This window comes from Polypterus senegalus, chromosome 16 (genome assembly GCF_016835505.1).
Source record: "Polypterus senegalus isolate Bchr_013 chromosome 16, ASM1683550v1, whole genome shotgun sequence".
Classification (NCBI taxonomy): domain Eukaryota; kingdom Metazoa; phylum Chordata; class Cladistia; order Polypteriformes; family Polypteridae; genus Polypterus; species Polypterus senegalus.
Window position 1 is genome coordinate 8,585,815 of NC_053169.1, and position 16,326 is coordinate 8,602,140.

Genomic DNA, 16,326 nt, shown 5'->3' on the forward strand with positions numbered 1-16,326 from the left:
TTCCTAAATAATTCAATGGGCAGGCTATTTCGTATCAGTGCAATACACTGCTTGTTAAAACGGATGACTCTCGCTCTTACGTGCAAGTCTGCGTGGATATTATGAGTATTATTATTGTTCAAGTTCTTTTTAAATTTTAAATAGAAGGAATTTTTATTTATTCGACAGAAATATCTTTGGTAGAAATGTAAGTTAAATGTAGGCATCATTGCATAAATTTTTCTTCACTATAGAAATGTAAAGAGTAAATTCGCCTTACATTCCAACCAAAGATATTTGTGTCGACTAAATAGAACTTGAAAAGATATATTTTTTCGAATGTGATCGCACAATTCAGATCGAGTTGACGCGCACTACATCGAGCTCGCGTGCTATTGTGGTTTCTCCTGCGTGCCTCAATAAGTCACCCTCCCCTTGCTCTTACTTTTTTACCGTTCATTTAATGATTACAGTGAGTATGGCTTTACCAAAACAATCATTGATGGCGAATAAAGTATCCATTATTCATAAAGAATCAATTGTTGATCTGATCTGTTGATTTTCATACGTCTCAAACCAAGGGGATGTGAGGGTAAAATGAATTGGGAAGCACTGATATATATGTATGTGTGTGTATATATATATGTATGTATATATATATTGAAATAGTTTTATGTAAAATAATGCAAAGAGTACGCAACACGTGTTTCGCCCTAATTTTGGGGTCATCAGGCGTACATACTCAGTGCACCCCCTTTCGTGAATCGAACCTTGAACGTCGGCGCTAGAGGCGAAGCCTCTTCCATTGCGCCATGGTGTGTGGTTTGTCTATTTGAGAGTATGTAGATCGGGGTATATATATATATATATATAGATATATATATATATATAGATATATAGATATACCCGCACTTCGCAGCGGAGAAGTAGTGTGTTAAAGAAGTTATGAAAAAGAAAAGGGAACATTTTAAAAATAACGTAACATGATTGTCAATATACAGTAATTGTTTTTTGAGTGTTATGAGTGTTGCTGTCATCAAGGATTTGATTATCATTATTTCTTTCAATCAGGTTCGTATATATAGGATGTGTTGTGTTCAACTTACATTCCATGTTTGTGAATCGTTGTAAAGATAACAGGTTTCATTCATCGATTCGTTTCTTACTGCATCAATAAACAGCTTGTCTTCCTCTTCATCTGAGACGTGACACACTGCATGCACAGGTTTTTTACACTGTCTTCCTTTAGCGGGACATTGACTTTTTCCACCGTGTGCTTTGTTTCCGCAGTAGCTGCACTTATGAATATGTTTGTATGTGTCACACACTTCATATTTTTTTGCTGCCCTCCCAATTGTGTAATTCGGTTTTTGTTCAGCACTCTTTGGAACGGTTGCTTTTTGTCTGTGCACTGTGTCAGTTCACGTGAGCCGCTCGGTGTACATGCATCAAAGTTTCCTAGCTGTGCTGGTGCCATCTCATGTGATGTCCACAGCTGCATTTAATGTTAGCTAAGACCCGGCACTTAAAAGTTTCGCTCGCAGTTTCGCTGAGTTTGTGTCAAACACCGCCTCAAACACCTCCCTGACCATCTCATCTTCCTCTGCATAAGCACAGTCCTTCACCCGTGAATATTTAGCGGCAGTGTTTCTATTGGATTGCCGCTGACAGACGGCCTTATATGGGCAGGCACTAAATTATGTGGGAGGCGTAACTCCGCCTCCCACGGCCATCGAGCAGAAGTCTATTATAGTACTGTATATGGACAAAAAAATAGGTTCCAGTTATGACCATTACACGTAGAATTTCGAAATGAAACCTGCCCAACTTTTGTAAGTAAGGTGTAAGGAATGAGCCTGCCAAATTTCAGCCTTCTACCTACACGGGAAGTTGGAGAATTAGTGATGAGTCAGTGAGGGCTTTGCCTTTTATTAGTATAGATGCACTATCAAGGCCTTATCTGGAGTAATGTGTGTAGTTTTGGCGTCCATATTACAAAACAGACATAGCAGCACTAGAGAAAGTCCATAGAACAGCAACTACGCTTATTTCGGGACTACGAGGCATATGACCTATGAGGAGTGACTGAAGGAAATGAACCTTTTCAATTTAAGAAAACTGAGATCAAGAAGAGACATGAATAAAGTGTTTAAAATTATGAAATGAATTAGTACAGTAGGTTCCAGTTGTTACTTTAAAATAAATGTAGTGAAAAGGTAGTTCCATTCAACTATATCAAATTCTTTCTCTGCATCCGATAATAATATCTCCAGGGTGTTAGACTTTGTGGGTGAATATATCACATTAAACAGGCATCGAAGATTGGAACACTTAGTGTCTGCCTTTAATAAATCTAGTTTGGTCTTGTGATATTACCAAAGGAAGCACTTTCTCAATCCTTCTAACCACCTAAATTCAACTGCAATTTCATTGTTGTTCACTTCCATCAAGGATTCTTCGATTGTTAGGTTTTATTAGTTTTCACAATTGTAATTTTTATTTTGCTCTTTGTAAAGCACTTCAAGCTACACTGTTGTGTGATGATGAGCCGTTCAAATAAATTATTTTGTTCTCATATAGAAGCTCTGTATTTAAAGAGCTTCTGTAAAAAGCCAAAAAGGACAAATAGAGTTATGTCTATTCAATCTATACTAGATGTATATGGACACAATGACTGCATGTCTTTGTGCTTCAAAAGTTAGCACCCCAACACCAATATACAATGACAGATTTTCTCTGAAAAGCAATAGTATGACTTATTGATTTCTGACCATGGTATTAAAAATCAAATATACCTTGATTCCTTGATATCCTGGTATTCCTGAATAGCCCTGTTCTCCTGGATCTCCCTTAAAAGGAAAAATATACACATTTAGAGCTGCATTCAAAAGCCAACAGTCATGATATTCATGTGAAAGCATAACTTTTGCCAGGTGTATCTCACAACAGTTTAACACTGGGCTTTAGGTTAGATAATGCATAGCTAGTTGCTTTTTTCTTATTTGTTCTTCAGTCTTTAGTCTCAGCAACACTGTTCTGCTGTTGTACAATCTTATTATATAGACAGTCTGCTATGGCATTCCCCCAACTCAGTCCCCTTGTATGCTTCCTAGCTTGATGCTATGATATCTCTTACTAATATAACATCTTGGCTTGACATGTCCAAAATATTGCAATTGACAGCCGTTAACTAAACAAATATTTCACATTTACATAAAAGTTGATGTTTTTAATTACAAGTTTAGTAGTGCTAACGAATAGATGAACTCTTCTTTTTTTTTCCTTCTAAGATAGGGAATGCATTTGGCAGCATTGATAGCGTTCAGACTGGTAAACACAGCCTTTGAAAGTAATAGTAGTTCTAGTGATCATTACATAAATTAATGAAGACTACAGAAGGTTCTGTAAAAATAAGTGTTGCTGTTACTCACTACTGTCCCTTGAAGTCCAGTGTCTCCCCGATCTCCTGGAGATCCTTGTACCCCCTACAACAGAAAAAAAATAATGACTTGTATCATATACTCTGCTACTTTGTACAAATCATTCTAATTCCATCAAGGTAATGTGAAAGGCAAAAAAAAAATTGCTAAATTAGGGATTGTGATAACTGAAATTTATGTCCCAGACTTTAAGGCATCAATCCTGAAATGGATAAGAAAGTCAAATTTGCATCTCATAGTGTTAATACAATAATAAATTAATATCCAGATATCCATAATGACGACACAGTGGCGCTAGACAAGAAGGAGGGATACTCGGTTCTTCTGATGTGTGCAGCAGGCTGCTGGAAATGTTCTATCAGTCCACAGCAGCCAGTGTGTTTTTCTATGCTGTGGTCACCTGGGGAAAAAACTTGAGCTCAAAAGAAGCACAACACCTGAACAAACATAACGAAAAAGAATGCTCCATCACAGGGTAGACCCTGGACATGCTAGAAGCTGTTATGGAAAAGCGGATGATAGCAAAATTGGAAAAAAATTCCCTCCATCCCCTCCAGAAGGCACTCTCTCTTGAAACATTTATAGCCACATGCTCAGTCCTCCATGGTATTTTAAGAAGCACCTCTGGGGGTCTGAACTGCCTGTTCCTATCAGGCAATTCAGTGCTTCCTCTTGACATTCTCTTTAATTTCATTTTGAAATATCTAAAATGTATTTATGTACCAGGCATCCACACTCATTCACTCACTCATACAGGGCAAGGTTTTAGGGGCCAATCTATCTAACGTGTACCTTTGGAATATGGGATTTAAAAAAATAAACAATATTTGGAAAAACCCCACAAAGTCATGGGGAGAATGTGCAGACTCCACATTGGCAGCGACTAGAACTGGATTCAAACTCAAGAGCTGTGAAATGGAATGATGAACGACAATGCCATCTTACCACTCAATAATTCAGTATGACAAATACAATTCATTTACAACATTAGCTCTTTAAATCCATAGTAATTCTGTTTTCAATAGCATACAAATATTATATGTGCACTGATTATATTAGTATAGTATACAGCTAAAATACAATGCTCATCATTTTGCATTTTATTATACTTTAAATAATTTATCAGGTAAATAAACTGGAACATGGACATCTATACTAAGCAAAAATATGAGCCATAAAAAAGAGTTTTGAAATGTTTCGTCATTTATTTCATATTTTGTTATTATTTAACTTTGCTAAATAGTTAAATATGAATTGGAACAGTTAAAGAATTAATTATAAATATTACCAAAAATATTTTTAGCTCTCAGTTACCAGCTGATTTTAAGTATTTTACACTACATTTTCAAAGATGGATGTGTTTTTTAATTAAATTATGTGAGTAAGTTCAGTGGGTTATTGAATGAGAAGACAAAATAAATGCATACTCCAGTTTTAATTGGAGAAATAAACACAAACTTACTTTAAAACCAAGAGCACCAGGCAGTCCTTTTAATCCTTTGGGACCACGGTCACCCTGAAAAGTTAAAGATCATTATTGAAAATCTAAACTTTGCAAAATTATCCAACATTAATATGTCAAATGTAAAATACATCACCCTTTGACCATGAATTCCTCTCATTCCTTTTTCTCCTTTAATGCCTCGTATTCCCTAGAAAGCAAAGCACATCCAGTAAATATCAATCTAAGTAAATGTGCAATCTAAAAGTGTAAATATGATATGTCACCTGCTTCTCAATGTCTTTGTTAAAATGTTGAGCAAAATTTGAAATACTTGGAAAAATAAAACAAGAAATGGTTGCTTACTTTAGGACCTGTTTCACCAAATAAGCCATAGTCCCCAGTACTTCCACGTACACCCTGATCAGGAAAAAAAATATTAAATTATTAGAAAGTAGCACTGACTGTATGCATCAATAGTGACATATTAAGGAATTTTATATTGTAGCCTTCTATAAAGATGACTATTCTAATGTACCTTATCTAACAGGTACAGTGTACAACTTCCACTTTCTAAACCTGCTGTATCCGAGCAGGGTCGTAGGGAAGCTGGAGTTTTATTTATAAGTTAAATATCATAGCTATATTTGCTCTATACTGTATATTTGATTTTGATAACTTAATTAAATTAGTTTTTTGATTATAAATGTATTAAAAAAAAAAAATTTTCCTATTACTTATTTACGAAAAAATTGTAACACCAACACATTAGCTACGATGCTGCAAAACAAATGACATTTCGTTTATTAATGAATAAACAAAAATTGCAAAGAGAGCTGCTGAATCCACAAAATAAATATAGGATGTTTATTGTAGATAAAAAAATTTAATTACTTACTTTTCTCATATATAATATAATAGCTAGCCTATATTCATCAAAATGTAATACATGGTGTAAAAACAATGGTTTTTTGACCATTGCAGATGCAGAATTTTTGATGACGAAAAAAACGTGAATTAATTTAATATTATGATAAGGTTGATATAATTCAATTACCACTACAACACTGTTACAATAAAAATAATGCAAGATGAAAATATAGTTAACAAAAACAAACATTAAATGTCAAACAAATAACACTATGGATTTTTCATGATATAACTGTTGGTTGCTTTTACGGAGCACACCAGAAACATTCCGAGCGTCAACTGGATGATAACATACATACAAGACTGCAAGATTGTTACAGTCTGCTTTATATATAAGATTATGAACACTGACTTGTGAGATGGCTAGTCTGAGGTTTCAAACAGCAAACTTATTGAGTTGCACAGTTCTACATCACTATAGCCTTATCTTGGTGGAGTCCTGTGCTCAGTAGTTGTTTCCTCTCCACTGAGTCAGCACCTTCATATGGCTAAGTAGTTTGGGTGATCAATGATCCCCTAAGCAATGCCGTTGGGAGTTTTGTACTTCTGGTAGGGCTATTCATGGCGTCAAGGTTAGAGGTGAGGTACTGAGTAACATTGATTCAACCACATTCCACTCCCCGTCCCACACAGGGTTGATCCAATGTGCTGCAACTTCCTGCCATCCCTAAGTGTCCTGCACTTGGCATCTCACATGGATTCCCGACAGTAAGTGAAGTGATGTGAATGAGGACTGCACACCCTCACTACCACCGATATCAACTCCTATGTGCAGGCTTTTCTTTCCATCTGTCTTTCTCATCTTTTTTAAAGTATCAAAGCAGCTTTTTCACTAAATCTGTACAGGTTGTGTAGCCCAGCAGTGAAGGCAATTGCCTTTATACCAATAGACTTTTAAGGCTGGTAGGTCAATGACACCCTCTCACTCACTATGGGATCCTGAAATTCACTTAGCTTTCAGGATCATATGGTGGTCCTGAAAAGTCCTTCCATGTCCTTGCCACCCAACCTCCTTCATTGTCTATTACCAACTAGAAACAGCCAGCAGAAATGTTAAATAAAAGTGCACTATTCAACCAAATGCCATTTGTATTCACAGTATAATACATTAAACACAATTTAATAACTTTATTATATTAGCTGAGTAGATCACACATACTATATAATTTACACCACGATAATTTGTATTGGGATTAGCATGTTTTACATGAGATGCTGGCTAATGGGGACAAATTAAATAGCCTTCATGTGCATAAACAATAATCAAAAACAAATACGGTTCTATCACAATTATTTTTTGGCTGCCAAGTGATCATAAAAATCAGTCACTAGTCTGCTCCTTGCTAAAACCAAATGAATGATGCAGCACAGGATTTTGCTGATGCTCACAAGCTGTAGTTTAAAACTAAACCACCCGGGTGTAAGTAAGTGATTCTGTGGCACCATAAGCAATAACAACACATCCTAACTCAACCGTCCAATATAGTCCAATTTCGATCACCAACTCTAGCTTATATAGAAAGCACAAGAAGAGAAGGGGGGCCCAAAATCATCACCACTGGCTTTCAAAACTCAGTTGCTTTAATTAACCTGAGGGCCCCCAACCTTACTACCTTGGGGTCAGAGGGGCTAATTCTGTGCTCCAGTTCTACAAAGTACATGTGTACTATATGACAGCACTAGTAAAGCACCTTGGAATGTTAACAATAGGGACAAGTGGGGTGGTCCTCTGTATTTTTTGCCACAGCTATGTAATATGTCTACTGATACAGCAAATACAGCAAACTCTTTCAATATTTTAATACTAATGGCATATCAGTGGAAACTGTAATACTTAAGTAATGTTAAATTGTCAAAAAAATATATTGCATTAACCAAATGATACACAGAGTTTGAAGTTGAGAGTAACACCCTTCAACACAACAGCAATAAAATGCATTTGTCTTTCTTCCACATGAGAGTGGTGCCCATAATGCCTTCTACAAACTACCAAGCCATGGAGCTGAAGCAAAAACTCTGACAAGCTGTAAAAAGGATCTGGATGAGATAGTGGGACAGCTTGGCTATAAGATAAACAAATGAGCCTTATGGACTGGATGGTCTCCTCTCAATTTTCAGATTTCTTATGTTCTGTATGTTCTCTTATCAGCTTTATCAGTGTTATAAAAGAAAATATGGAAACAAGTAAAATAATATGGATAGACAGATACTTACAAGGTTGCCTACTCTTCCTGGCTCTCCCTGTTTGCCTTTAAAACCCTTGTGACCCTATGGATGCAAAACACTTTAGTGGCTAAAGATGAAGTTATAATCATCATTATCATCATCATTTTACATATGATGTATATTATTACGATACCTTGGGTCCTGGGCTCCCTTGTACACCTGGCTGGCCATGAGAGCAATGACACATATATGAATTCCCACCACCAAGCTGTGCTCTTCCACCGCACTAAAAGGTCAAAATAAAATAAGTTGTGGAATGTATTTGACATACTGTAGGTTGTTGATTAAAATATCAAGCAATAAACACAATTCACAACATTCCTTACTTACAACATCTGAAAGCTCACAGCATCCCTCAGCACTGGCTCTATCTGGATCACAATAAAGTTCCATTTGCTGCAGATCCACCTACATCAAATCATCCAGCATATAACAGAGTATATAAATTATTACAAACAAAAAAGCAAATACTTACTTGACCAGTGCTACTGCACAATACATTAATGAAAGTTCTTGCTAAATAGAGGACTGATGTAGAACAAATGCAAATACAGTACATAAATAAAATCTTTACTCTATGGCACTGTAGAATGATTACATAAGTAACACAATTGTAAATGATAGCAAAAAATTCAGTTTAAAAACTGTATTGGTCAGAGATATAATTAATGAAACCTGTTATCATCATCACTAGGAATGTGTTTGTAATCTAAATTATGAATATGGAACAGAATAATGTCTCTCATAAAACAACACCTTATCCACAGTAAAAACATCTAGTCTGTCCAACTGCTATCATGTATCAACTAAAATGGGGACAATGATTTTAGACCTACACCCTTATGCAACCTTATACTATATTATTAAGTGCTGCAATTTGTAAAACAAACATATATGCATAATAAAAAATAATATATTTTTCAAGAAGACTACAATTTATTCATGACTTTAACTCCCTTTGATTAGTAAGAAAAACATAAAACCTGTGTAATATTTTTGTTTCCTTTAGAAACACCTTTCATTTGGTTAGTGCAGTAATGTCCCATGACTATTTGTTCAGGTGTTACAGTCTAGTTGATGCTTTACTTGAAGTCTAAATCAATATATTCAATCTGTTTAGACTCCAAATACTGTGTATGTTCATATTGGTACAAACCACACAATATTTTGTCCATATTATGTAATACTTATTTCATTGATTCTGGGTAAACCTTGCATCACATCTGCTTTCCAATATGCGAGGGACGTTTCCGCACTTTTATATTTTCGTTGCAATGGTGAAGGCAGGAGTAGTAGTCATTGGTCGTGTCCTATGACTAGTTCTGTCTGGCAAGCCGGCTGCCCTTGCAGTTTAGTATAAGAGTTGTCACCCTTCGGTGAAGATGGCTGTGAAACTTATAAATTGCACCAAAGAGGAACAGCGTCCTGTCATACACTTTTTGTAAACAGAAGGTGGGCCGGGAGCACAAATTAATCTCTGCATGTGTGCTCAGTATGGGGATAAAGTTCTCTCTTGTAGAGTAGCTGAGTGGATTGAAATGTTCGAAAATGGCTATACTAGCAACAAAGTGTAATTGCAGACTGTAGTATCTATGAGGTCAGTCATGTAATGCACCGACATCAAGAAACGCCTTCAACGTCAGTCACAAAACACCCATCACATTAGACTATGATTAACATTAGGGCCCCATTACACTATGGTTAATATTAGGATTGTGGGAGGGTTATCTGACTCAAAGGGCACTTCGTGACTGACGTTGGGGGCATTACCTAACCTATATCATAGGTATTGCAGGCTGCAGTTAGACCCTTCTCATATTAGAGTGATGGATACAGAGCGCTCCTCGCACCCTGGAACTGATTTGCGTTAACAAAAGAACTTTTTTGCTGATGGCATTAAAACTTTGGTATGAAGCTGGGAAAAAACTGCACTGCAAGGAAGGTGACTATGTAGAAAAGTGATGTCATTTGTTTTTGAAATTCTTCATAAATAATGTTAAAAAAATGTGCAGAAACTTTTTGAACATCTCTTGTATTCTTGTTTTCTTTTAAAATTTGTAATGTTAGTAGTTTTGAGAAATGGACAGATATAATTAAACACAGTCCAAATGACAAACAGGCTTGCAGTCTGATATACAGATAAACACAAAGGCAGGTTGTAGATAGATAGAAAGAAAGCTCTGAAAGGCACTATGATTGATAGATAGATAGATAGATAGATAGATAGATAATAGATAGATAGATAGATAGATAGATAGATAGATAGATAGATAGATAGGAAAGGCACTATATTATGGATTGAAAGATGGAGACAGATAAATATTAAAGGCACTATATGATATAGACTGATAGATAGGTACATATATTCCTCCTTCCACCTGTGAACTTGTGCCCTCGCTGAAACCTTTTTTAAAGTAACAGTTACCTATAACCTCAGTAACTTTCTTCATATTTAATAATATTTCACTTATTCTGCTGGTTGATCTTAAACTGTTAACATTTAACTCCTTCAAGCTTTGATCATAATTCATGCCCTGCAGTCCTAGAATTAATCTAATGGTCTTTTTCTGAATCCCCTCTAGTACTGTTATGCTGTTCTTGCAATAATGAAACTAAAACTGCAGGAAATATCCCAGCAGCCTTGTGAATGTAATGTAATGTATGTCTTAAGCATAATTTCTTCACTCTGCATGCAAGGACAAAGTCCTAAATATGATGGCTTTAATAGACCTGTCATTGCTGTGTCCCAAACATTATGGGGTCCTGAAATGGGAGGACTGTGTCGAAAAAGCATTGTGTGACCAAAATGTATGTAAATCCACTTAAATTCAAGTCTGCAATGTGCACTATAATCACAATTTCTGAATGTTTTGATTTGTAATTTTAAACTGTGGAGCAGAGGAGGAAATCATGGAAAAATGTGTCTTTGTCCCACACCTTACTGAGTGCACTTTGTATTGTAGCTCAAGACCCAAAGTGTGTAAGTTTATTGAATATTTTTTACACTGTGTGCAGAAGGCATTTGTGTTTACATTAAAATTTATCTGAAAATTGTAATTTTGCCCATGCTGCTCTGTAATGATTTTGCTGACTGTAGGGTATTTACTAAATGCTACATTTACTGACTTGCTTGTTTAGTTTTTTATCCAAATCATTCACATAAACAATGCAATGGCGGCAGCAATGGCTGGTCTGAGCTAATCACAAAGAGTGCCTAACACTACAGCTTGTTATTGTCCATACTTAGTGCAAGTGTAGAATCCACTGGCACACAGTACCATGGACCTTTGCCATTTAAAGGATTATAAATTGCCTCTCAGGTAAAAAAAAAAGCATGTTTCTATTGTATAACATTCCTGCATCTTATTGAAACTGTATACACAATCGCTAGTTTCTATTTACTGTCTATGGACAGGGCAGATACAATGATTGTAAGGCACTATATAAATAATAGATATGTAAAGCACTATGTGATAAAGATATTTTTCTTGTAGTTTATAATGATGGACAGAATTGGATTTGAATTCATCAATTTAACTAAGGAATTCTGTTTTACACAGCAGAATGCAGAAGATCTATAGGCATCTGAAAGTACCAAGAAGTAGCTGCCCGGCTATGTGGTTGAATCAGATACGGTGCTGCCATCATTTACTCAATACTTACAGATACTGATGAGTCTTCAATGGCTCGTTTCACGATAGAGGTGTACCCATTTCTAATAACCGGTCGATGGTCATTAATGGGAATGGTGCTAACTTCTTTACAGTCAATGAGAAGCTTCATTACATCTCCTTTCACACTAAGTGCCAGCTTATGCCAAGATCCATCAAAGAGTTTCTCCACATTACTGAAAGTTCTCAGCATCTGTGTGCTCTCCGGTGTGCCATAAAAGAAGTCCATGGATTTGGTCTCCCCTGAAAAACGAATTCCCACTTGTTCTCTGTTATCAGGGCTGCTGATTTGCCACAAATCCCAGGCACTTTTGGGGGTGTCCTCCAGCATCTTAAAAGTGGCAATGATGGAATAGTCTGTGGGGAGGCCATTGGGATGCAGATCACTGATGAAGAGTATGGGAATAGAAAAAAACTGATATTTAGTAATATATCCAATGATATTAATATACTGTATACACATGTTTGTACTGTACTGTTTATTTTTATGTATACTGAATGTCACATTGTATATATATATGTATGTATATTATATATATATATATATATATATATATATATATATATATATATATATATATATATATATATATATATATATATATATAATCTGCACCAACTTTGGTCTGAACACACACCAGAATAACAAAAAAGAAAGAACATTTTAAAAAGAAAGAAAAGACAACTTCTGACTTAGCAGTCCCAGTCCTAGTGAGGTGTATTGCTGTTGGTATAAAGGAGCCAACACAGCATTTCATCACACACTTCTGCTGAATAATTTGTTGACTGAATGTGCTCAGTGTTCGTGTGTCACAGAGAGCATGTGGGGCATTGTTCATAATGACACTCAGTTCTGTTTTAATTTTCTCCATTGCTATGACCTCCAGGAGGTCCAGAGTGTGTCCCATAACTGAAATTAGTCTTTTAATTATCTTTTTGATTCGGTGGGCCATCTCTTCAAGTGATCTTACCAGCCCAGCACACCACAGCGCAGAAAATCTCACTGACCATCAGAAGAGTTGTAGAACATGTGAATGATGTCATTTTTCACATCAAAGCAGCACAGTCTTCCAAGGAAGAAGAGCTTGCTCTGCCCTTTCTTATATAGTTCCTCTGTAATCTGAGACCAGTCCAAGCTGTCATTAATGTGGACCCCCAAGTACTTGTAGGAATGGACCAACTCTACATCCACTCCCTGAATAGTGACATACAGTAGAAGCTCTTTGGCATGGCAAACGTCAATAAGCAGTTCCTTTGGTTTTGTTGATGTTAAGGTGCAGACAATTCTCTTTGCAGCAATAAACAAAGTTCTCCACTTGACTCCTCTCATCTGTCTCACCCCCTTCCTTATCAATACATCCAATATCAATAATTGGTATTGGATTTTAAAATTTTAAATATTAAAAGCTTACAGCTAAATAGTTAAAATTCACAAAAAACCTAATTACTTCTTAAGACTAACAACTGCAAGTTGTCAGCACAATTTGATAACAATTAGTCAGTACATTCTTGAGTTACAATGTCCACAAACTTAATTTCAAGAAAACAATACTTTCTTTACACTTGAAAAACAAGGGTAAAAAGAAACTGCCACCACTCTGCATTCATTTTTCCTTTCTATGACAGACAGTAATAAAAATGATACATTTTCCAAGCAAATATTAATCACCTTATTCCCAAAGACCTTAAAATGGATATGCAGTATTTTAAAAGAGACAAATGGGTTTCCCTCTTGTTGATCCATCCAATGTGCAGTGCTAAACATTAATGAAATCTTAATTCTAACACAATTTAGTTTTTAATCAAAATAATTGATAACTTACCCTAAAGATTTTTTCAAATGCAGATTTGGGTTAATACGATAGGCCAGCTTATCAGGCTCCGATCCATCCACTCTTTTCACGGCTGCTGATTGGGTAATCTTGAATTGTTCCAGGAGATCAAAGCCTAACACAAAACAATAGATATTATATTATTTTAGGTGTTCAACATGGCTAATAAGGGTAAAATTTCCAAAGGTTTTCAATTTTAAAATTTCTACTGACTTCAGATAGTCCACTCTGATAATCTAACAAGACTTCAATTATGCTAAAGACCTGTGACAAGCCGCAGTCTATCAATCTATCATTCAATCAATTAAGCAATTATGTATCATTTATTTTATCCTGGCAAAACCTTCTGAATCCCAATGCAGTGACCCTTAGAGCAAAGTAGTTTAAAGAAGGATGGGAATCTATGTTAGTTTTAACTCATGATCCTCCACTATGTCAAGAATGTTCTCCTTGAAGTTTTATGCACTCCATTCTTCTTCAAACATCGTCAAATAAGCTAAAGTGCATACAGTAGTTTAAACTATATCTTTTAGAAAAGCTAATTCCAACAATCATCATAAAGACATTAAAAAACTTTCAAATCCACTTACTCCAATACAGAGTCAGGGGCACCAGGTGAAAGGCAACAAACAGCCCAGAAGGAGGTGACAGTTTGCCTCAGCACCCACTCACACACATACACCCACAATCACTACTCAATTACAATGTTACAGCTCATACTCATCCATTCAAATATTCTCAAATCTACCTAATCCACTTGAGGGTCACAGAGCAATTTTCAGAAACACTGGGTATGCAACAGGAATCGCCAATGGATGGGACATCATGACAGATTAGATTTAATAAACTTTATTAATCCCAAGGAAAAACGTAGAGACACATACACCAGCAGAAACATGAGAAACAAGGATACAGACTCACAGGACAAATAATTAAATCAATCAACAGAGAGTATAGATGCCATATGGAGCAGACCTGGAAGGAAGGACCAGAAAGGGTGGACGGACAGCACTTTAAAAAGAAAAGATATCACGGTTTATTTCCCCAGCGCGCTAGTTGGCAGCAGCCCTGGTTATCGGTGCCCAGTGGGAAGTCAGCAGGGCATACTGCCAGATAATGTAATCTGGCAGGGCAGTCCTGCTGGGGTCACATGGTGCCGCAAGAGTATGCTGCAGGGAGACAAGCTCCCTACTGTGATGATGGACTTCTGTGTGACCCAGAATTGCTTTGATCGGGCGACCGCCCTGGCACCAGAAGTACTCCCGGGTCTGTAATAAAAGGGACCACACTTCCTTATCCAGGTGAGCTGGGAGGTACAGAGGCCACACTCGACTGGAGGAGGGCAGTGCGGTAGTGAGAAAATAATTTTGAGGAGAAAAAAAAAACTGTGTTTTTGTGCTTATTGTGATATATTTGAGAGGAGTTGGTTAACAAAACAACCTTTATTTGAACCCGGGACTGTGCTTGTGTGTTTATGTTGGGATTGGGGCTTGCTAACGCCCGGGTTTCCTTCACAATAGATAAATAAATCAATGTATTGTCAATGCCATGTTCGACCCTTAGCATCCCATCCAGGAAAGTCGATGGTTCCCAACCAGGAAGGGAGGCCAGAATAGAAGGATGGAGATGGCTGTGCATACCAACCAGGATGGGTACTTGCTCCTTTCCCGGAGGTGAGGCCTGTTTGGAAGTACAGACTGTTACTGCTTCCAGGAGTCATGGTCTATCCCAGTGCACACTGGTAGGACCCCCATATGAATATCCAATGGGCAGGATGGGAACTGTAGTCCCATGGGACCGTCTTGTTGGGGCTCTTAAGTGCCACCAGGGGCAGCTGCAGGGAAACACTAGCCCTTCTTTGAAGGGCTTCTACCTGATCCAGAAGTGTTTCCACAATGCACTGCTGTGGTACTGGAAGTACTCTTGGGTCCAGGATAAAAGACACCGGCTTTCCTGTCTCAGGAGTCCAAGTCGGGAGGAGGTTGATGAGACTATGTGGGAGGTGTGGAAGGAGGAAAAAGAGCTAGATACTTTGTTATATTGTCTGAAGAGGAGGAAATGTAAAACCTGTGAAGTATCCGCTTAAATAAAGCTCCTTGTATTTGAACCCGTGACTGTGTTGTGTAGTTGTGTCTGGTGTTTGGGGCTCAGGTTAGCCCCCTATTGGTCACAGTATGTTGTGCAGGAATAGCAAAATAAATACAAGTGAACTTAAAAGAGTACAAGTACTTAGTTTGGGATGACAGGAGGAAGCAGCAGGGAGAAAAGATCACCGTTTGAGTAAATGTGTGTGTGTGTGTGTGAAATTTACATTTTGGTTTCTAAATTGTCTTTCTTGCCCTTAAGATTATTTTAAAATACCCTTGAATACTTTCTTCAACCACCTCTTACAGTTATAAAAAAACAAATAAACTTTCTAGGTAAGTATTGAAGTAATATTTGTCTATTCCTTTTTTTGTAAAATTGATTTAGCTAAGGCAAGTTTAATTGGGAAACAATAATAAACACCAGTTTGGGGGGGTCTTACTTTGTCCTCTGTCCCATTCATCTGTAGACTCTGATACTGAAAGGCATCCCATAACATGACTTTAGTGTCACTCTATTTTATGGTAGGGACGATCTAATTGTGCGGGTGTGAAGTTTAATATGTAAAGCAGCCTGAAGTGGGCTAAAGAGTGATGGAATTGGGAGACCAGGAAAAGAGAAAGCGAGGAAGGATGAAGTGCAGGTGGATGGATGAAGTAAAAGAAGATCTGAAGTAAAAGAACTGAAGAGAAGAAGGAGGACCAAACTGTTTGGAGAGGACT

General features: G+C 36.9%; 1 protein-coding gene across 1 annotated transcript in view; it reads right to left on the reverse strand.

The window, feature by feature from the left end:
* zmp:0000000760 (collagen alpha-1(IX) chain) overlaps positions 1–16,326 on the reverse strand; it is a 73,165-nt gene that overhangs the window by 48,710 nt on the left and 8,129 nt on the right. Inside the window, exons 3-12 of the mRNA XM_039738340.1 lie at positions 13,511–13,634; positions 11,680–12,073; positions 8,347–8,424; positions 8,150–8,242; positions 8,005–8,058; positions 5,227–5,280; positions 5,018–5,071; positions 4,882–4,935; positions 3,411–3,464; positions 2,775–2,828 (exon numbers count right to left, since the gene is read on the reverse strand). Coding sequence (XP_039594274.1) covers positions 2,775–2,828; positions 3,411–3,464; positions 4,882–4,935; positions 5,018–5,071; positions 5,227–5,280; positions 8,005–8,058; positions 8,150–8,242; positions 8,347–8,424; positions 11,680–12,073; positions 13,511–13,634 — 1,013 coding nt within the window. The remainder of the gene's footprint in view (positions 1–2,774; positions 2,829–3,410; positions 3,465–4,881; positions 4,936–5,017; positions 5,072–5,226; positions 5,281–8,004; positions 8,059–8,149; positions 8,243–8,346; positions 8,425–11,679; positions 12,074–13,510; positions 13,635–16,326) is intronic.